The following is a 16,266-nucleotide window of genomic DNA, read 5'->3' on the forward strand; positions in this document are numbered from 1 at the left end:
AAAGATCTCCCAAAGGGACCTTTCAGCCTTGGCCCTCTGGTGCTGGAAGGAGGCCGTGTTGAGTCAGAAGCAACTTGGTGTTACTGTGGGGGTTAATTCCCAGTCAGGGTTCACTGGAAGCTCAGGAAAACGCTGCCAGCTGGGAACCTTCTTGGCCCAGCTGAGACCATTTAGGGTGTGCTACCTCCAGAGAAAGGAAACAAAAGGGTCCTTTCCACACCGTGCTCCTGCCCTTGCTGACCCCCGAGCTCAGCTCCTTCAGAGGTAGCAGCTGGGAGTGGTGGCAGCTAGCACGCTGGCTTTGTGCAGTTACACAAGCGGTGTGTACATCTGCTGAAGTACTTGCAACGTTGCTTATGCTGATGGGAAAGCCCTGAAGAGTTACTCCCCTGGATGCAGGACTGTGCTGGAGTCTGCTGGTCAGGATCCAAGTCAGAGACCTGAGCAAGAAAGGAGGTACTGAAGGGTTTTGATCCTATAGGCACGTTGTTGGGGTATTGTTAGCATTTCATGCTGCGCTCTGCACTATGGAGCAAGTCGGATCAACTAATCACAAGGATCCTTTCTGGCGTTAAAGTGGCACCCATGTGGAATTGTGCTGGCCTAGTCATGGGCTTGGCTAGCTTCACCCAGCCTGGTGGGGTGGTTTGTGTTAGCAACAGTCTCCCAGGAACTCTCCTGTGCTCTCAGCATCGTCTGCAAATACAGGTCGGTCAAGCAGCACTGCAAGGCAGAAACAAGCCCGAACTGTGCCAGCACCGGGCAGTAGCACAGGTCCAGTACTGCACCGCAGAGAGGGCTACAGCAAGGCTTTGCAGATGCCTTTGGTAGGACACTGTTTAATGAGGTGGCTTCACCCCCAGGAGCTCAGCTTTGTTCCCAGGTTTCAGGGAGTTTTAGGGTGCTTATTGTGCACATGACAGGATATGGCTCAGTGGGATGACTCACTCCCAGTAAAGTTAATTCGCACTTTGCTGCTATTTCCACTCACAGGTTCTTCTGTAAGCTTTAATGTCAGGAAGCTGCAAAGCTGGGAACGTACGCAAAGCTCCAAGTAATCCCACAGGTCGCTTGACATCTAGCAAAAAGCAGGCTGCAGGAGGACTTTGTTTAAAAAAAAAAAAGAGAGAGAGAGAAACAAGTTCCCAAATAATGTTTATCAGCAGCGATTTCCTATTCCCTTCTAGTTTCTGAATGACATTTGCTCATTACCTCTGCTGCAGTGTGGGGTTTGTCCGTTTTCCTTCCTACCTCTCTGCTGAACCCCCGGCAGCCTCACCTCCCAGCCCTCTGCCTCTGGAGCAGCTGTGGGGCCCCGGGGGCAGGGCCCAGACCTCCCTGGGATGCTGATAAGGCCAAAAGGGTGAGCCCTGTGAGCTATCTTGGATACAGCCTCTCTCTCCCATGTGGCATGGACAAAATTTTCACTACTTAAGCAGTGTTCAACTACCAAGGCAAATTAAAAAAAGCTGGTCACTAAATTACCCCCCAGCCTAATGACAGACCAGCACGCTGTCATTAAGGCTCCAAATACAAGCCCTACATGGGCTTGTCTCCATGAGTGCTGGGAGGGCCTCCTGCCTGGTCCCTGGATGGTGGCTTCTGGGGAGAGGCACAGAAACCTTGGATGTTTACCACTCCATCTCCCTGAGCAGCCACCCAGGGAGCAGAAAATTAACTGAGGCAACAGAAGGTCTTGCAAGGTTTCAGCTGTAAGAGGATCTTTACTGTTGCCAGTCGGGGTTAGGACATGGAAGGAGAAGTGGGGCAATTTCTCTTTTATGTTATTGTCAGTAAAAGGGAGTAATTCCTCCTCTTACCTTAAAACCCAGTTTATTTTGCACTGACAAAACTACACACACAAATTGTAGACATAAAAAAAATTTTATTTGAACAAATACTAGACACAATCACAGAGGAAGAAAGCAGCTCTCAGTACAGTTTCTTTTCCAGAATGAAATAATCCCTGTTTCATACCAAGCTACTGCAGGGCAACCCTTGCTCTCCCCTCAGCAGGAGGGAGCTTGGTGCTCTTTCTGCCCGTGGATTTGCTCCGTAGGGGTCTGGCGTGCTCCTCAGCAGGTCACACCACAGCCCTCGGTCTCACAGGCTATAGAAATGCGTGAAGACCCAACAGAAACTGAACTAATGATACAGCAAAGGTGCCCGTACAGGTAGGAAATGCGTGCAGGGATGCGTCGCTGAGTGAGAGCTTTGGTGGGGAAGCGGTGTCCTGCCTAGAGCCATGGAGGACATGTCACTTCCAGCTACCGCCTCTGTACTCTCCATCTCTTAGGACTCCTCACTGGACCTGGACGCGCTGCAGTTGGGGGAACCTTTGCTCAGCTCGTTTTGCCACGCCATCCTTTCCAGGTCTCTAAGCCCTACCCTACGAGCAGCTCCCAGGCTGTGGGCCACATCCCTTAGCAAGACCTGCCCACCCTTTTCACGCTACGATACCGCCGGGGAAGGCAGCGTCCTTGGGGGCTACGTGAGCCGCGCCACAAAGAGATGGTGGTGAGAGATGTCGGCAGGCACCTGTTTGGATCCAGAGCCATACCGCATTACTCGCGTTTGAGTTTTTACAGGCCCAGTAGCTCAGGTAGGCTTGCTTTTGGTGCAGAGCAAGCAATCCACAGCTATGTCACCATCTGTCACATTACTCAGGAGCATCCCCCAAACGACGGGCCATGGCCTGATGCAGAGAACCCCCTTGAGTATCGAAAGCGTTGCCTGACAGGACCTGTCATGTGCTCTGCTACACAAACCATGAACGAAATGTCACTGTGAAAGAAGTTTTAGAAATCAATGCAAGTTCTGTAATAAAATGTGAATAGACTCACCAGGAAATTAGTCCCCTGAGAAACAGGTGAGGGGAGAACAGAGCAAACAGTGAATGTTTTCCTCTGGCAGGAGCTTCATGGATTTCCTTCGCTTTTGATTTCAGCAGATCAAGCATTGACTTTTAAGAAAGGGAAACACAACAGAAAGAAGCCCTGCGCCCTCCATTCCTGTTCTGCAGACTCAGGAGAAATAGTACACTGTAAACTCTGTTCTCCCGTGCAGATCTGAAACAGGAGTTTTACTGACCAAGAGGAACTTTCTCTCTCTCTTTCTCACTCGTTACACCTCTCTTCTTTTGATTCAGAACTTAATGTATGGACAATATTGCTTTGAAATTGAGATCACTAGCAAATTTTTCAAGTTTCTATAAGATTCCCTGAACATTAGCATCTCAGCCAAGTAGAATCACAACTTTCTTTTAACAATGTTCACTATTCTTTCCTTCTTCTTCTCCCTTTCATCTCTCTTTTTTTACTTTTTATTCCCTTCCTTTTCTTCCTTCTCTCTTCTTTCATTACATGCATGGCTCTCCATTGACATTTCACCCCTTGGTAGTGTTATAAACCCTTTGCTGACACAGTTTCATCCCTGCTAAGACAGAGCCACTCATCACTGTTCCTCACCTGTTCTTTCTCTCAAAACACCCCCACCCCCACCCCAAAAGGCCTTTCAAAATAGGTCCCCAAGTCCGTAACTACCTCTTAAGACAGGACTACAGCACTGGCACCCACTGGCCTACAGAGTCCTCTTAGAGAATGTTTTGCTTAAAGGATCACTGTAGCTCCCTGTGCACTTTCTCTTCAGCCTGCTAATGGTCTTTATTTAGGAAAAACCTTCTCCAGGGTACTCACAATACAGGGCTTTTAAGAAAGAGTGCTGCTTTTTCACAGACAAGTGACTTCTACCTATTTTGGCAAGCAGAATCAGAGGGGGAGCCCAAGTCTCACATTCCAAACTCCACAGCCCACATCTGACTACGTTGCAGTCTCCTGTAACTGCCCCTGCCCTACTTTCTGCCAAGCCTGTACATCAGCCAAAACACAGGTAGACTTTGAAAGTCCCTCATGTCTATTATGCTGTGTCAGAACTCTGAAAGCATGTTAGCTTCAGACAGAAAACTGGTCATTTTGAACAATGTAAGGAACCTGCCTACTCCAGCGTACTGAGTCTTGATGTATTAAAGGCTCCCATTAGCCTGGGACACTACAGACGTGTTTGGCAGGTACTTAGGGCTGCCTGGACCATTCCACATCCTGGCACAATGGAAATCCAGTTCATGACTCCTAGGCATCTGATACCCAGCAACAGCCAGGTTTCCAAGCCCAGCAGCTTATCATACCCTCCTTGCTGGGGCCATAGGAGCAGTCACTCCGAGAAGGTGCAGAGCCAATGCTGGCATCGGGTGTTTCTTTTTTCCCCCTCCCCTCAAAGCAGCTTCAGACAAAGCAAAAGAACTTCTTCCAGCGGCACTTGGAGAGAGTTTTGATGCCTTTGGCGGTCATCTTCTTTTCCTGCCGTGCTTTGTGCTCAACACCGCTGACAATGGCCATGTCGAAAACTTCTTTGAGGTTCTTCTGGGTGAGTGCTGAGCATTCCAGGTAGGCTTCTGCCCGGATTTTGTCAGCTAGACCTTCTGCCTGAGGCCGGGCCACAGGCTTCACGTGGTAGCGATCCAGGCTGATGAGGACATTGACATCGTCCCGCAAGTCTGCCTGTGTCCCCACTAGCAGCACTGGCGCCCGGGGGTTGTGAGTTCGTATCTCAGGGATCCATTTCTCAGTAATGTTTTGGAAGGAGCTTGGGTTTACCACGCTGAAGCAGACAAGGAAGACGTCTGTGTCGGGGTAACAAAGCGAGCGCAAACAGTCAAAGTCCTCCTGCAGAAAATGGAGGGGGGGGGGAAAAGGTCTTCACTGGTCTGATCTCCTAACAGCATGATTCTGCAGTGGATTTTTCCACACATTAACTAGGACAGCAACACCCTCAGAAGCAGGGCATCGTGCTGACTTTGTGGCCATGCCACGGTTCAGATGGAAGTTTCAGAGCTGAGAGTCTGTCATTTACCTGTCTGTGACTGCCAAACCAGTGAATGACTGATGCTGGACTAGTGCATTCCCTTCCTTCCCATTTAAATACTGCCTTCCTCAAAACCCTGTCCCACAGGACCAGAGCTGACAGCTGCTTTGGAGCTTACCTGTCCAGCAGTGTCCCACAGCTGGATCCGGACGGGGGCTCCATCCACCAGGACCTGCACTGTAGCAGAAAGAGAACAAGGATGAGTTGTCCAGCATACACACATACACTCCTACAGGCTTTTCCCCAGAGCGCTCCGGTTTGTATCCCACTGAACAGCTTGCTGAAGTCACTCAAGCCTGTCCTCCTTGCTGAGAATCCTCCCAAACCTCACTAAAACAGCTGAAGCTTGTACTGGGAACATTAAGAGACCTGCAGTAGGCTTTCTGATTTGGTTAGCCCTCAGGTGTTACGGGCTCTTCTCCAGTATTTTGAAAGAACAGTTCCATGTTACGGGACAACTGCTTCTCTAGGGAAGAGAAGCCGTTAGCCAAAGAGTTCTTGCTCTTCCACAACTCAAGAAAGCAGACAAGGATAAAGACAAACAGAACTTCGGCAACTTGCTCCTAGCTTCTGGGCCAAGGGTGGAAGTTCAAATCAGTCTCCATTCAACAAGCTACTGGAGATTTTCCCCACCCAGGCCAGAAATTTGGCTTTCAAAAAAAAAAAAAAAAAAAAAAAAAAAAAAGAAGTGTTTTTGTGAGTGTCCCATCTAAGGAAATGCAATGAAGACCTAAACCCAGCTTTGAAATGAAGATGTTATTAAGGAAAGAGCGATGAGTGAAATCCCCTTCAGAGACTATCTGCACTCTGGAAAACTGCTGAGTTACACATGTAAGATTGCTCCCATTTCACTCCCTAATCACAGCCAGCCTTCATGTGGTATCAGCTGACTCAGACTGAGGGCTGGCAGGACCTCTGATGGAAACCTGGAATGAAACTGTTAGATGGTTAAGTGCACAGACACCACAGAGACTGGCCAGGAGTGGAGGAAAAGGAGAAGGGGGATGGGGGAGCTGGAAATCCCTTGGAAGTCCTGGCAAGGTGGATGGGGCTGTGCTCTGGTGAACAGAGACAGACACCCTGGCTAGGGTGACAATGGCTGGCACTTGACACCAGCTAGCTAAACTCCCTTGCTGTGCCCAGGGAGGAAGCTTTATTGGTCTTTTTGTTAAGAAAAAACTGAACCAACCAACCAACAAAAGCACAAAAAGCAAACCAAAATAATCCCACACCAAAACAGAAGCAGGATCAATCTTTTGTGATTCTTGAAGTAATTAGCCAGGTGAGAAAAGCATCAGAAACAACCGACTCGGAGAGTTTCACACCAGCTCTTGGAGGAGAGCACTCCTCCCTGAAAGCAGTCTGGGCAGAACAACGGAGACACAGATAAAAGATGAACTGAAGTTTGGTGGGCGCCTGATGCTGATGGAAAAATGAAGGGGTGGGCGCGTCCACCACAGTGCCACTCCTTGTGGCGTAGCTGAAAGTCATTGCTTCCTTGTGACTGGGAACCCATTGGGTTGTTACCATATCTCTGCCCCAGAGGAGGAAGAGAAACCTGTTCCTGATCAAAGAACCTGCTAGATCCTGACTTGATCTTCAAGGCACTGGGCATTTGCCTTTCTAGTATCTGGTTTCTTCTGTCTCACAAGTGCATTGAGAGAAGGAATTAGCATCTCTGAAATGTCTTAACATCTTCAGAAGGAAGGCACCACATATATCAGCTGCTGCCCCGGTGCTTGCAACAGAGTTTTGCCCTATCTGCTGCTAGCCTGAGCCACACCAGCAGCTCAGCGACAGCCCTCCAAATAACCGCCCTCGCAAGGTCACACCCTCGGCCGAGGCTGGGTTTGGTACAACAGCGAAGTGGCCGGCAGAACAGGATAGCCTGGTGGAGAAAGGTCACTGGGTACACATCTCACTCTGGCTGCCCTACCTGGCAGTGACACCCAGCAGGAGGTAGCACCCCAACAGATGTGGCTGGGTCACAGTCCAGGAGCCAGCCCCCCTGATAACGCAAGACTTTCTCCTATCTTGTTCCTGCCATTACAGTCCCGTGACCAGGATTAAGGTTAAATTGCTCATTTCTGCTGGCAGTTGCAATTGCAGGTATTCCCCAAGAGGGAAGGGAATTGGGTTGAAATTTCTGAAGTGGATCTTGAACCATAATTCCTGAATCCAGGGAAGGACTTTCTTCAAGTCTATCCAGGTTAAGAGTCGGCTTTGTAAAGGGAAACTTCTCTATTCTCCCAATAAGGAGACAGTGAACTTCAGAAGACCCATTTTTAATGTTTTTGATTTCTATCAGTTGCAAATCCTGTGCACCTCTGGAAGTCAAGCTTGGTACTCGGACATTCAGAGCAGGGCTAAGTCTGTGTGCAGCTATCTTGCTGCTTATCGGGGAGTCTGAACTCATACCACCTCCACCTTTCTGGATCATTTTATTATGGATTCGCTCTTTCAAAAAGTGTGGAGGCTAATAACTATGGTAATTTCAAGCCTCTCTTAGCCCAAACCATACACATCAATGTAAAAGGAGCAGAGAGCAGTAACTTTTCCCTTGGAGGACTCCTTAGTCTGTTCCCAAGGGCTGCTGGACCCTGAGCAGTAACACGTTCCCAGCTCACTTCCTTCAAGTGACAGTGGAGGAGATTGGAGAGGGTCAAGGCAGATCAACAATTCCCAGTGTAAGAGCAAGCACCTGGGGGGACATTCAGAGGAACAAAACGCTCCCTCCTAGAATCCTGCTCCCTCCTAGAATCCTCGAGACTATGACACATCAGGCTGCTTGTTCCTGGTCTGACTCGAGCCCACCTCTGATCTACAGATCTATGCTGTCACGTACTGTTGTGTTTCTTCGTATCAAAGCAGAAATCTTTCAGAGCTTTGCGATTTCCTGGGGTTTATATTAGAAATTGGAGCCCAAAGGAAAAGGAGTGGAGAAGAAGAACAAAGATAGCATTTACAGAAGTGGAAACTACGGAGAGTTCATCAGCTGACAGGGAAGGCAACTCCAGCCAGGCTCACACAGCTCGCCAACTTTTTGGCAGCCCCTGTTCAACGCTGACTTCAGTGGACACGCGGGGAACAAGGCTGTTTTTGCTGACTGTCAGTTGAAGCGAGAAAGCCCCCGGTGCAATGCTGTGATATTTCTGAGGCTCAAGCCCACCACAGCGGCAAAAAACCGAAGCCCCCTTATCCAGTGGCAGTAACACCGCAGGAGCGGGAGGGTGCCCCGTTTGACAGAACCCGCGAACCACCTCGGCGTCCCACCGCGAAGGTGCCACCAGCTAAACCCGCCCGAGCTGCCCGGGCTTGGTGCCCCCGGGCCGCGCTCTCCCGCTCCGCAAAGCCCCCTCCCCGCCGGGACCCCCGCCCGCCCCCGGGGGGATCACCGCGCCGCGGGGGAGCCCTGCCCCTCCCCCGGCCGGGCGCGGCGGGTGCCTACCGGAGAAGGTGTCGAGGGCGGTGGGCTGGTACTCGTCGGGGTACCCGTTGGTGGTGTAGCTGACCACCAGGCTGGTCTTGCCCACGGCGCCGTCGCCCACCAGCACGCACTTGATGCCCAGCTCCGGGCCGCTGCCCCGCGGGGGGCTGTGTCTCCGCAGGGCGGGCGCGTAGTCCAGCAGCTCCTGGGGGGGCATGGCGCCGGGGGGGCTCAGCGCGGGCAGCGCCCGGCCATGCTCGCCCGCCGGGCTGCTGCGGGGGGGGCTGCGCGCTGCCGTGCGGGGCCGGGCTCTGCTGCCCCGCTCCGCATCGCTGCACCTGCCGCCCCGAGCCCAAAACCGGCCGCATTTCCCTAGGCCCGCCCCGGCCCGCCCCGGCCCGCCCCGGCCCCGGCGCCTCCGCCCCCCGCCCGCGGGCAGCAGCGCCGGCTGCCGGGGTGCGGGGGTGTCCCGCCGGGGTGCGGGGGTGCCCTCCGGCCCGGCCCCCCTGTCCCCCCCGCTTCGCTTTTCAAGCGGAGCCGCGCTGAATCACGTATTTCCCTCGACCAGCCGCCCCACCTGGAGCATCCGTGCTCCCTGGCCCGACTGGAATCCCACCGGCAGCGCTGGTCGGCGGCGTGGGGGACACAAGAGAACAAATGACAGCAAGGCATCCCGTCTGTTAACTCTCCGGCTGCCACCCCGGAGCTCCTCCGAGCCAGCCAAGCTGTTGCTACATGCTGGTAAAACCCGCAAAGCGTATTTTCCCAGCTGCACGGAGAAGTGCAGCAGCTCCCAGTCTACTACTGCCTTTTTCCATGTTCACCTCTGGTCGCTCACACACACTGGCGTGCGTGCCCCTGGCAGCTGGGAGATGCCTTCATCCCTGCCCTGAGGAGCTCAGTGTCTGAAGAAGTACAACTAAACAAACAGAAGAGTGGGAGCACACCACTTAAAAGGAGAGATGTGGCCACGCTATCGCCGCAACCATTGCGCCCCAGCGTAGCACCACCAAGGGACCGAGAACACCGGAGGGAAAGTATTAACGCACACAATACCTAGTCTTGCAACATCAGCTTTGAAAATGAAGCTTTTTCCTAATGGAGGAGCCGAAGTCTGGCTGTCAATGAGAGCCACAGCTCTGCTACATGATGTCCTCCATCGTGCTGTCAGCAAGGGAGACCTGTCTGCACCAGGCAGGTTCGTGCTGCAAGGAGCCACTGATTCACAGCTCCTGAGCTTGCGTCTCACTGCACTTTGCATCTGCACTGAGAAGCTACCCAGGTGTTACACCTATGTTCATGCTAAACTTGAGAAGACATCTTTACATCAGGCACAGTCTGAAATGCTTTTCCCCATGATTGACAGAAGGTCACAAGTACTGCAACCCCTCAGGTTCAAGAGTCTTGGCTGGACAAAGCATGCCCACTCTTTGGAGACAGCCCACAGGTTTCCTGGAAACAGCAAGAAGGCTTTTTCTCTGCATTTTTTTCTAGCACTTTGCTTTCATGAGCCTCATCTGTGTTTTTACTAGCGCAACCTTGAATTTCTATACCTATAGAAAAAGGGATGATACTATAAACTAGGCTGCTGCTAAAACGTGTGCCAGATAGTCTTGCCACAGCAAGTGGATGCTAACTCAAGTGACTGGTTTGCATAGACTGGCTTTTTCCAGTGCCACGCTCCCCAGTGGTAGTTCGGAGCCAGGTGACAGCTGAACTGCTGCAGAAGAGGCAGAAAGCGCCGGGGCAGGCGATACTCTACGATGCGCGAGGTGTGGCTATGCCTCCGATGGGACCGGCAAGGGCACGCTGCACCGCAGCCGGGGCAGGCAGCACAGCAAGCGAGGATCGTGCAGAGGTTTTGCAGTGCATTTCAGGCACAGGCTGACATTCTGTGAACTATGACATTTCCATTTAATCGGAAGAAATGAATGTAAATGAGGGATTATTCACCAAATTATTCACTGTTAGCAAGTGTCACCAGTAGCAGGGCAAGAGATGAAGCTGGCAGCCCTTGCTTCCTACATGCTCTTTACTTAGGAATGGATGTCCCTGAAGACAACACTGTTGCCCCACTCCAAGGATTTAATCCCTTTTTCTCTCACTCCTTTCCTAAAACCTCTTCCTTCTGTGACTATGTTCTTTTTCCCTTGCAGTTTCTGACAGCCATTGGTTGACATACACTTAACTTGTGGATGAGCTTAAGTGATTTTTAATCTCCATATAAACTAAGCGATTAAGCAAACAAACAGGACAGCTCCCACGGGTTCCTTTCTCAGGTTTTGCCTTGCTCCTGACAGCTTACAGAAGAGTTTCACAACACAGCAAGGAGTCAGACATTTTGGATTTGCAAGATTTTTGTAGTTTTGTTTTTGGCAGTGAAAGTCTGTCCCATTCCTAGAGCTGCAGAACCCACAGCCACAGAGAGCCCCAATGCTCGCTGCCTCCCTGCTGTGCTCCTCTGCCAAAATCAGCTCTCTGCCCAAGTGGGAAATACAGGCTGCAATGCTATGTTTGGCATCTCTCCCGGGAATTATAATTAGTACCAATTATGATGGTATTCCTCATGATGTGAATTCCCATCCATCGGGAGTTAAGTGCAGAAGATCAAACTCTTTTCAGGCAGACCAAATATAGATTTCAGGTACTGTTAGCATTCAGCCTTATTCAGCTGGGCTGCACTACCATATGTAGCTTCTTAAATTAAAGAGAAAAGCTGCTCCATTAGAGTACACAGTGATCTACAGTGGAAATTGATTTATATATTTAGGCAGTGTGTGACTGTCACCATCGAACAAACTTTATCCATCTGTACAAAGTCCTATTATTAAAAAAGCACAGTTATTTGGAGGAAAACACTTCCTTTTCTGCTCTTTTCTATTAATTATAGCCACCTTTCTCACTGAGCTGTGGCAGAAGTCCACCTATGGACCAAGTTAAAAACAGTAACTAAGCCAATTTGGATGAGGAGGAAACTAGAGCTTGTCCCTTGTGGTGGGGTCAAAGCTATGGATCAGCTCAAACTATTCCATTTAACTTTCCCTCTGAAGTGCAGTGTTACAATATTGGGAAACTGCAATGCTGGGATTTTTTGCAGCCAGTGGTCCTGACTTTCACTGGCTCCTGAGCAATGTTGCACCTCTGACAACATCATGTTCTGCCTCTCTGGCTGATCTAATTTGTATTGTCACAATTATGTGTGGCCACGGACCAATCTGCATGAAGGTCGCAGAGTGGAAGCCACTTTCACTGTCTTTTGCAAAGCCTACCGAACTACTCACGTGTCCTCAGAAAAAGCACTGTGTTGTGGGAGTTGGCAATCCTCAGTTTTAAAAGTAGCAGGGCTCCCTTCTTACCAAGGGGGAGAGAAAAAGTTATAGGCCAGTCCTAACATGGTGGTGAGCAAACCTGGCCTTCAGCTTTACCTGCGTTTGTACAAGTGGGCTGCCTATGCCAGTAGACTCCCTTTGCAAATGATGCCCTCAGATTGCATTTCTCAGTCCTCTCACAGTGCTACCTGTGAGAAACACGAAGCAATGAGAAATGGGGGGATGCTGAGAACAGGCAACATTGCCACCACACACCGGGGCAGCTGAGTGGGGGTCTAGATTTGAGAGAGGGGCTAAACTGGAGCGCAGGTGCCAGAGCAAACTGGATCCCGTGATGCCAAGTGATACGCTAAAGAAATTGAGATACAGCCGCTGCCCAGCCTGAATAATCACAGGCATGAGACAACCAGTGCTGAGTCACCTGGCCTTTTGTCATGCACCTGAGTGTGCATCCTCCCTGGGAAAAATCAAGCATAATTACCACTTAAAAGAAGTGAGACAAAAGGGTGAAGACAAGAGCTGGAGTCTGGTTTTCCCTTGTGGTGTGCCTCGTCTAGTCGCGGCAACCTGCAGGAAATGATGTCAAATGCTTCTTGGTATCATTTTCTATCCACCTTGCAGAGGCAGAAATAGCCACAACGCACAAGTCAGTGGAAAATGAGGCTTCGGCTATTCACAGAAAAATTACTACAGCTGAAATTAAAGGAAGAAAGATCCTAGTATCTGCTTTCCCATATACAGCTCCTGATTGATACGAGCTCTGTAGTTTCAGAGTCCACAGCAATAAAAATACTTCATGATTCTGTAGCAGCTAATGGGTATTCCTGGTGTGTACTGGAGATGTGTGATTTTGAAATGCCTTTCAGGTAAACAAAAAAAGGAGAGAAATTATGTTCCCGCTGTCCTGGTCTCCGAACTACTTTATTGCTCCTTGGAAATAAAAGCAATGCCATGGGGGATGCACAGAGATGTTCTAGTTCATCTGTTCACTGCCACTCAAGTTAAACACAGAGGTAAAAAGCCACAACAATTTTATACTATATTTTAAGATTACAGAATAATGAGTTTAAATGAAATGATGGTGCCACTAGCTTAAAAAATGTTTTCTTAAACGTTGCAGAGAGAGGTACACACCTATATTCTCAGCCCCTTTCTCAAAGACAAATTCATCTATCTGACTTCTACAGGAACTCCTGTCTCTTGGATGTTCCATAAATAATTTAGAAGTATGTTGCCATCTGCTGGAGAGTTTAGATCTTTTAATAAATCACCTGATAAATGTAAAAAAGTGGGCAAGGTTTATGGCACTCAAAGCCCTTTCTTTAAATCTGAAAAAGAAACAGCAAACTTCAGAGTAAGGACACGTTGGGAGAGAATACTCTGAGATTAACTTAATTATCAATTAGATGTCAATCAATTAGACACTTCATGGGAAGAGAGGAGTTAACACTTTACTGGAATGGGTGAGGGAATTAGCAAGAGGAAGGTGATAAGGTTCATATCCCCACGTGAAACGGGGAAAGACAGGCAGTTAACACCGAACAGCAAGGGGCTGGGCGGAAGAGGGATTGCTAGGAAAACCATAAAATGCTGTGACACCACTATCTCCGTCGAGGTACCGGTTTCAGTTCTCAGGCTTATCATTTATAGATCTTCCTTGAGGATCAAAACTGAGGGATTAGTCACAGGGTACTGGTGATGGGGAAAAGGTTGGGCATCTTTGTTGGGCATTTCATGGAGCCTGTTGCATTTGGGGAAATACACCTATTTGCCTATGGGTTTTATGCACACAGTGTAATTTTTATGTTGATCACAGTGAAGGAATATTCTACATAGCGTGGAGTGATGATTAGTACCATGTCTGTAGTGGAAAACTGTGAGGAAGTCCAGCATTTAATTCAAATTATAATTGGGTCACTAGGTTATCTCAGGGGCAGTTCAAGCCATTGAAATCTGAGCTGCCTTTGTTCTGCCCTTTCCTCTTCCCACAGCCCCATCTTCCTGCACCAACACTTGTACTTAGGTCGTGGATGACACAGTCATCTGCTGGGAGGCAATGAACTGGCTCACTTTGCAGTCATACACGCACTAATACTGGCACAATGTGTGGGCTGGGCAGGGGCAGCCAGAAATGACAGAGACAGTGTTGTAGAAGCCCACATTTAAGACAGGCTTAATCTGGACACAGTGTATGTTTGTCTCTGCCATTATCCAGAATCTGTTCCTCAAGGCAGCTGAAGGGATTAGCATGTCATACAGCATCTAGATGTTGATTACTGTGTTCATACTTTGGAGAAAATGTTAATTGTTTAAGCCAAAATTACTGTGTGTGACCACAGCCATACAAAAACAAGAGCAGAATTTAGGTTTCCAATCCAAACGTATCACCAAAAATCACTCAATTCTTTCCCACAAGTCCCTCTTACAGACTTATACCACTACTATACACAAATGTAATCTTCTGATTCTTCACACATTCCTGGTGAATCAAAGACCTGACAAATATTTTGCCTGCAACCCTTGCTCTCCCCTTCTTTTCAGGATATTAAATCTGTGAATGCAGCACTGGGATATAATTATTGCATGACTTTACATTAAATAAATCACAGCAGATGATAGTGCAGATGGATGGAGCAGGCCTGTGGGCCTGCATTAGCTTTAGGATGATGTTGTGTTTCCAAATAAAGTGAGGATCTGGCTTCCAATTTAACAACACTAAAATCAGACGCAGGTTTCTCACGAGGTATCAGCCCTAACTGGCAATAATGTCTGCCAGAATGAGAGGGAAAATCTCTTCCATTTCTGGACCTGACCAAGAAAAAAAAGATCATGAAGACATGTCCTGATCTAGGGTTTGAATGGAAACAGCCATTAGAGCTGGACACTGAGAAATTTGTGCACAAATTTCAATTTAGCCTGATTTCCAGATGTATTTCAAGATAGTTTATTTCCCCCTTAAAACACCACCTTTCAGTCTTCTACTGCTAAAAATGTGACTAAACAGAGAAGTATAAGGATCATTGTTGAAGGCAACAGAAGGAGACCTAATCTGAAACGAGGGGTCAAACTATGCTCACCCCTGTTACCTAAACATGAGCTGAACCTGCAACCAACGCAGAGAGGAGCTACAGGGATGCTCCAAGAAACCAACTGCCTCCTCTTTTTAAGGAGAAAGGCAAGAACTACCTGGCTTGGTAAATCCTGGATTTGGTACATCTGCATGAAGGCTATGATTTGTGATGATTCTTGCAAAGGAAATCAATGCTCTAAAACGTCCTCTACGCCAAAGGACGGTGTTTGAACAAGAACAAAAGGATTCAGACTAGCCACATTTTACGCTAGACTGGAAATCAGAGCTTGAAGTCATGAGAATAATCAGCATTTGGAACAGGTATAAGCCGGAGCAGTTAAAGGAAAAAATACCTACGCTTTTAGATAGTGCTTGATAGGAATAGAGAAAGGACTATATGATGTGGTGTCTGCAAGAGTGGGAGAATGGATCTGATAGTCCAAGAAGTCCCTTCCTACCTCATTACCCTAAACCTAATGTAATTTCTGTGTACCTCTGGAGAAGCTGAAAGAAAACAGTTGCTGTTTATGATGATCAGGATGATTGGAGAGCAAAGGAATGTGGTTATGTTGTTTTGGCTCAGAGCTGCCACATAAAGAGGGTAAACAGCAGAAGCTGGGTCTCAGCTCCTGCTAGTGCTTGCAGGCAGGTTGCTGAGTCAGGAAGAGCCAGTTATGCATTCAGCAAAGCAGGCAGAGGTGACCCCGCAGAGGCGCACCACGGCAGCCTCCAGGAGCCCAGCTAGTGCGGGGCCTGCATACCAGTATCAGCCTCAGCGCTGGGGAGAAGGCCTGAGGCCAAGCGATGCAGACCAGAGCTCTAGTTTATGGCCGTGAGGTGCCCAGTAAAAGGGCAGATGAAAAGGAGATGCAACTTTGTGCAGTGCCAGCCACATGCCACAGCTACTGGTGGGGCCCCACTGCCACAAGGTGCAAGCTAACCGTGGGAAGACCTCCTCTATCTTGTCATGGATCCCTCTGTGTTGCAAACTGTCCTGTACCCTGTGGGACAACATTCCTCTGTTCCTTCCAGAGACTGTTGTGAAGTTTACATCTAATGTACAGCATATGGTATAGATATAGTATATGGTATACATAAGACTATACACAGGTACACCTGTATTCATATTATATGTGATGAAACCCAAAAGTGTTGTATAAGAAATTCTTTTTGTTAACGCCATTGTTACAAATTCTGCTAGTTTAAGCTAGAGCGTAAAGCTGTACTAACTGCTGGCATTTCAGAACAGAAGAAAACGCCAGGTTTTTAAGTACAATTTAGTGATAAAGAAGCCGAGTTCAACACACATGGTTTGGAAAGCTGGATAAAGTTGCAGGGGAAATCTAGCACAGTTCAAGGACAGGCTTACGCTGGATCGCCACATGCTGTGCCACAACCAACATTTTAGCAACAAAGCCAAGATTTTACCACTCAGCACAGGAGTTCTTATAGGTGTGCTTAAGAACAGCCAATGCCTGGCTGCAATCGGAATCACTAGAAAATACAGTGTTTCAGCACTG

The 16,266-nt window shown here is 48.8% G+C and overlaps 1 protein-coding gene across 1 annotated transcript; it reads right to left on the minus strand.

Moving 5' to 3' along the window:
- Positions 1 to 1,875: 1,875 nt before the first annotated feature.
- RHOV (ras homolog family member V) lies at positions 1,876 to 8,714 on the minus strand. The gene is made up of 3 exons (XM_040602442.1): positions 8,369 to 8,714; positions 5,039 to 5,097; positions 1,876 to 4,721 (listed from the first exon to the last, which is right to left on the minus strand). The coding sequence occupies exons 1-3, from the start codon at positions 8,562 to 8,564 to the stop codon at positions 4,281 to 4,283; spliced, it is 696 nt and encodes a 231-aa protein (XP_040458376.1). The 5' UTR covers positions 8,565 to 8,714; the 3' UTR covers positions 1,876 to 4,280.
- Positions 8,715 to 16,266: the final 7,552 nt, after the last annotated feature.

Source organism: Falco naumanni, chromosome 7 (assembly GCF_017639655.2).
Source record: "Falco naumanni isolate bFalNau1 chromosome 7, bFalNau1.pat, whole genome shotgun sequence".
In the NCBI taxonomy this organism is placed as follows: Eukaryota; Metazoa; Chordata; class Aves; order Falconiformes; family Falconidae; genus Falco; species Falco naumanni.

Bases quoted from the DNA above. Each gene is read 5' to 3' on its own strand.
- RHOV (XM_040602442.1), bottom strand. From the start codon at position 8,564: ATGCCCCCCCAGGAGCTGCTGGACTACGCGCCCGCCCTGCGGAGACAC. The intron at 5,098-8,368 runs GTAGGCACCCGC...TTTCTGCTACAG, and splicing joins CGCCCTCGACACCTTCTCCG to TGCAGGTCCTGGTGGATGGA. The intron at 4,722-5,038 runs GTAAGCTCCAAA...CATTTTCTGCAG, and splicing joins TGTGGGACACTGCTGGACAG to GAGGACTTTGACTGTTTGCG.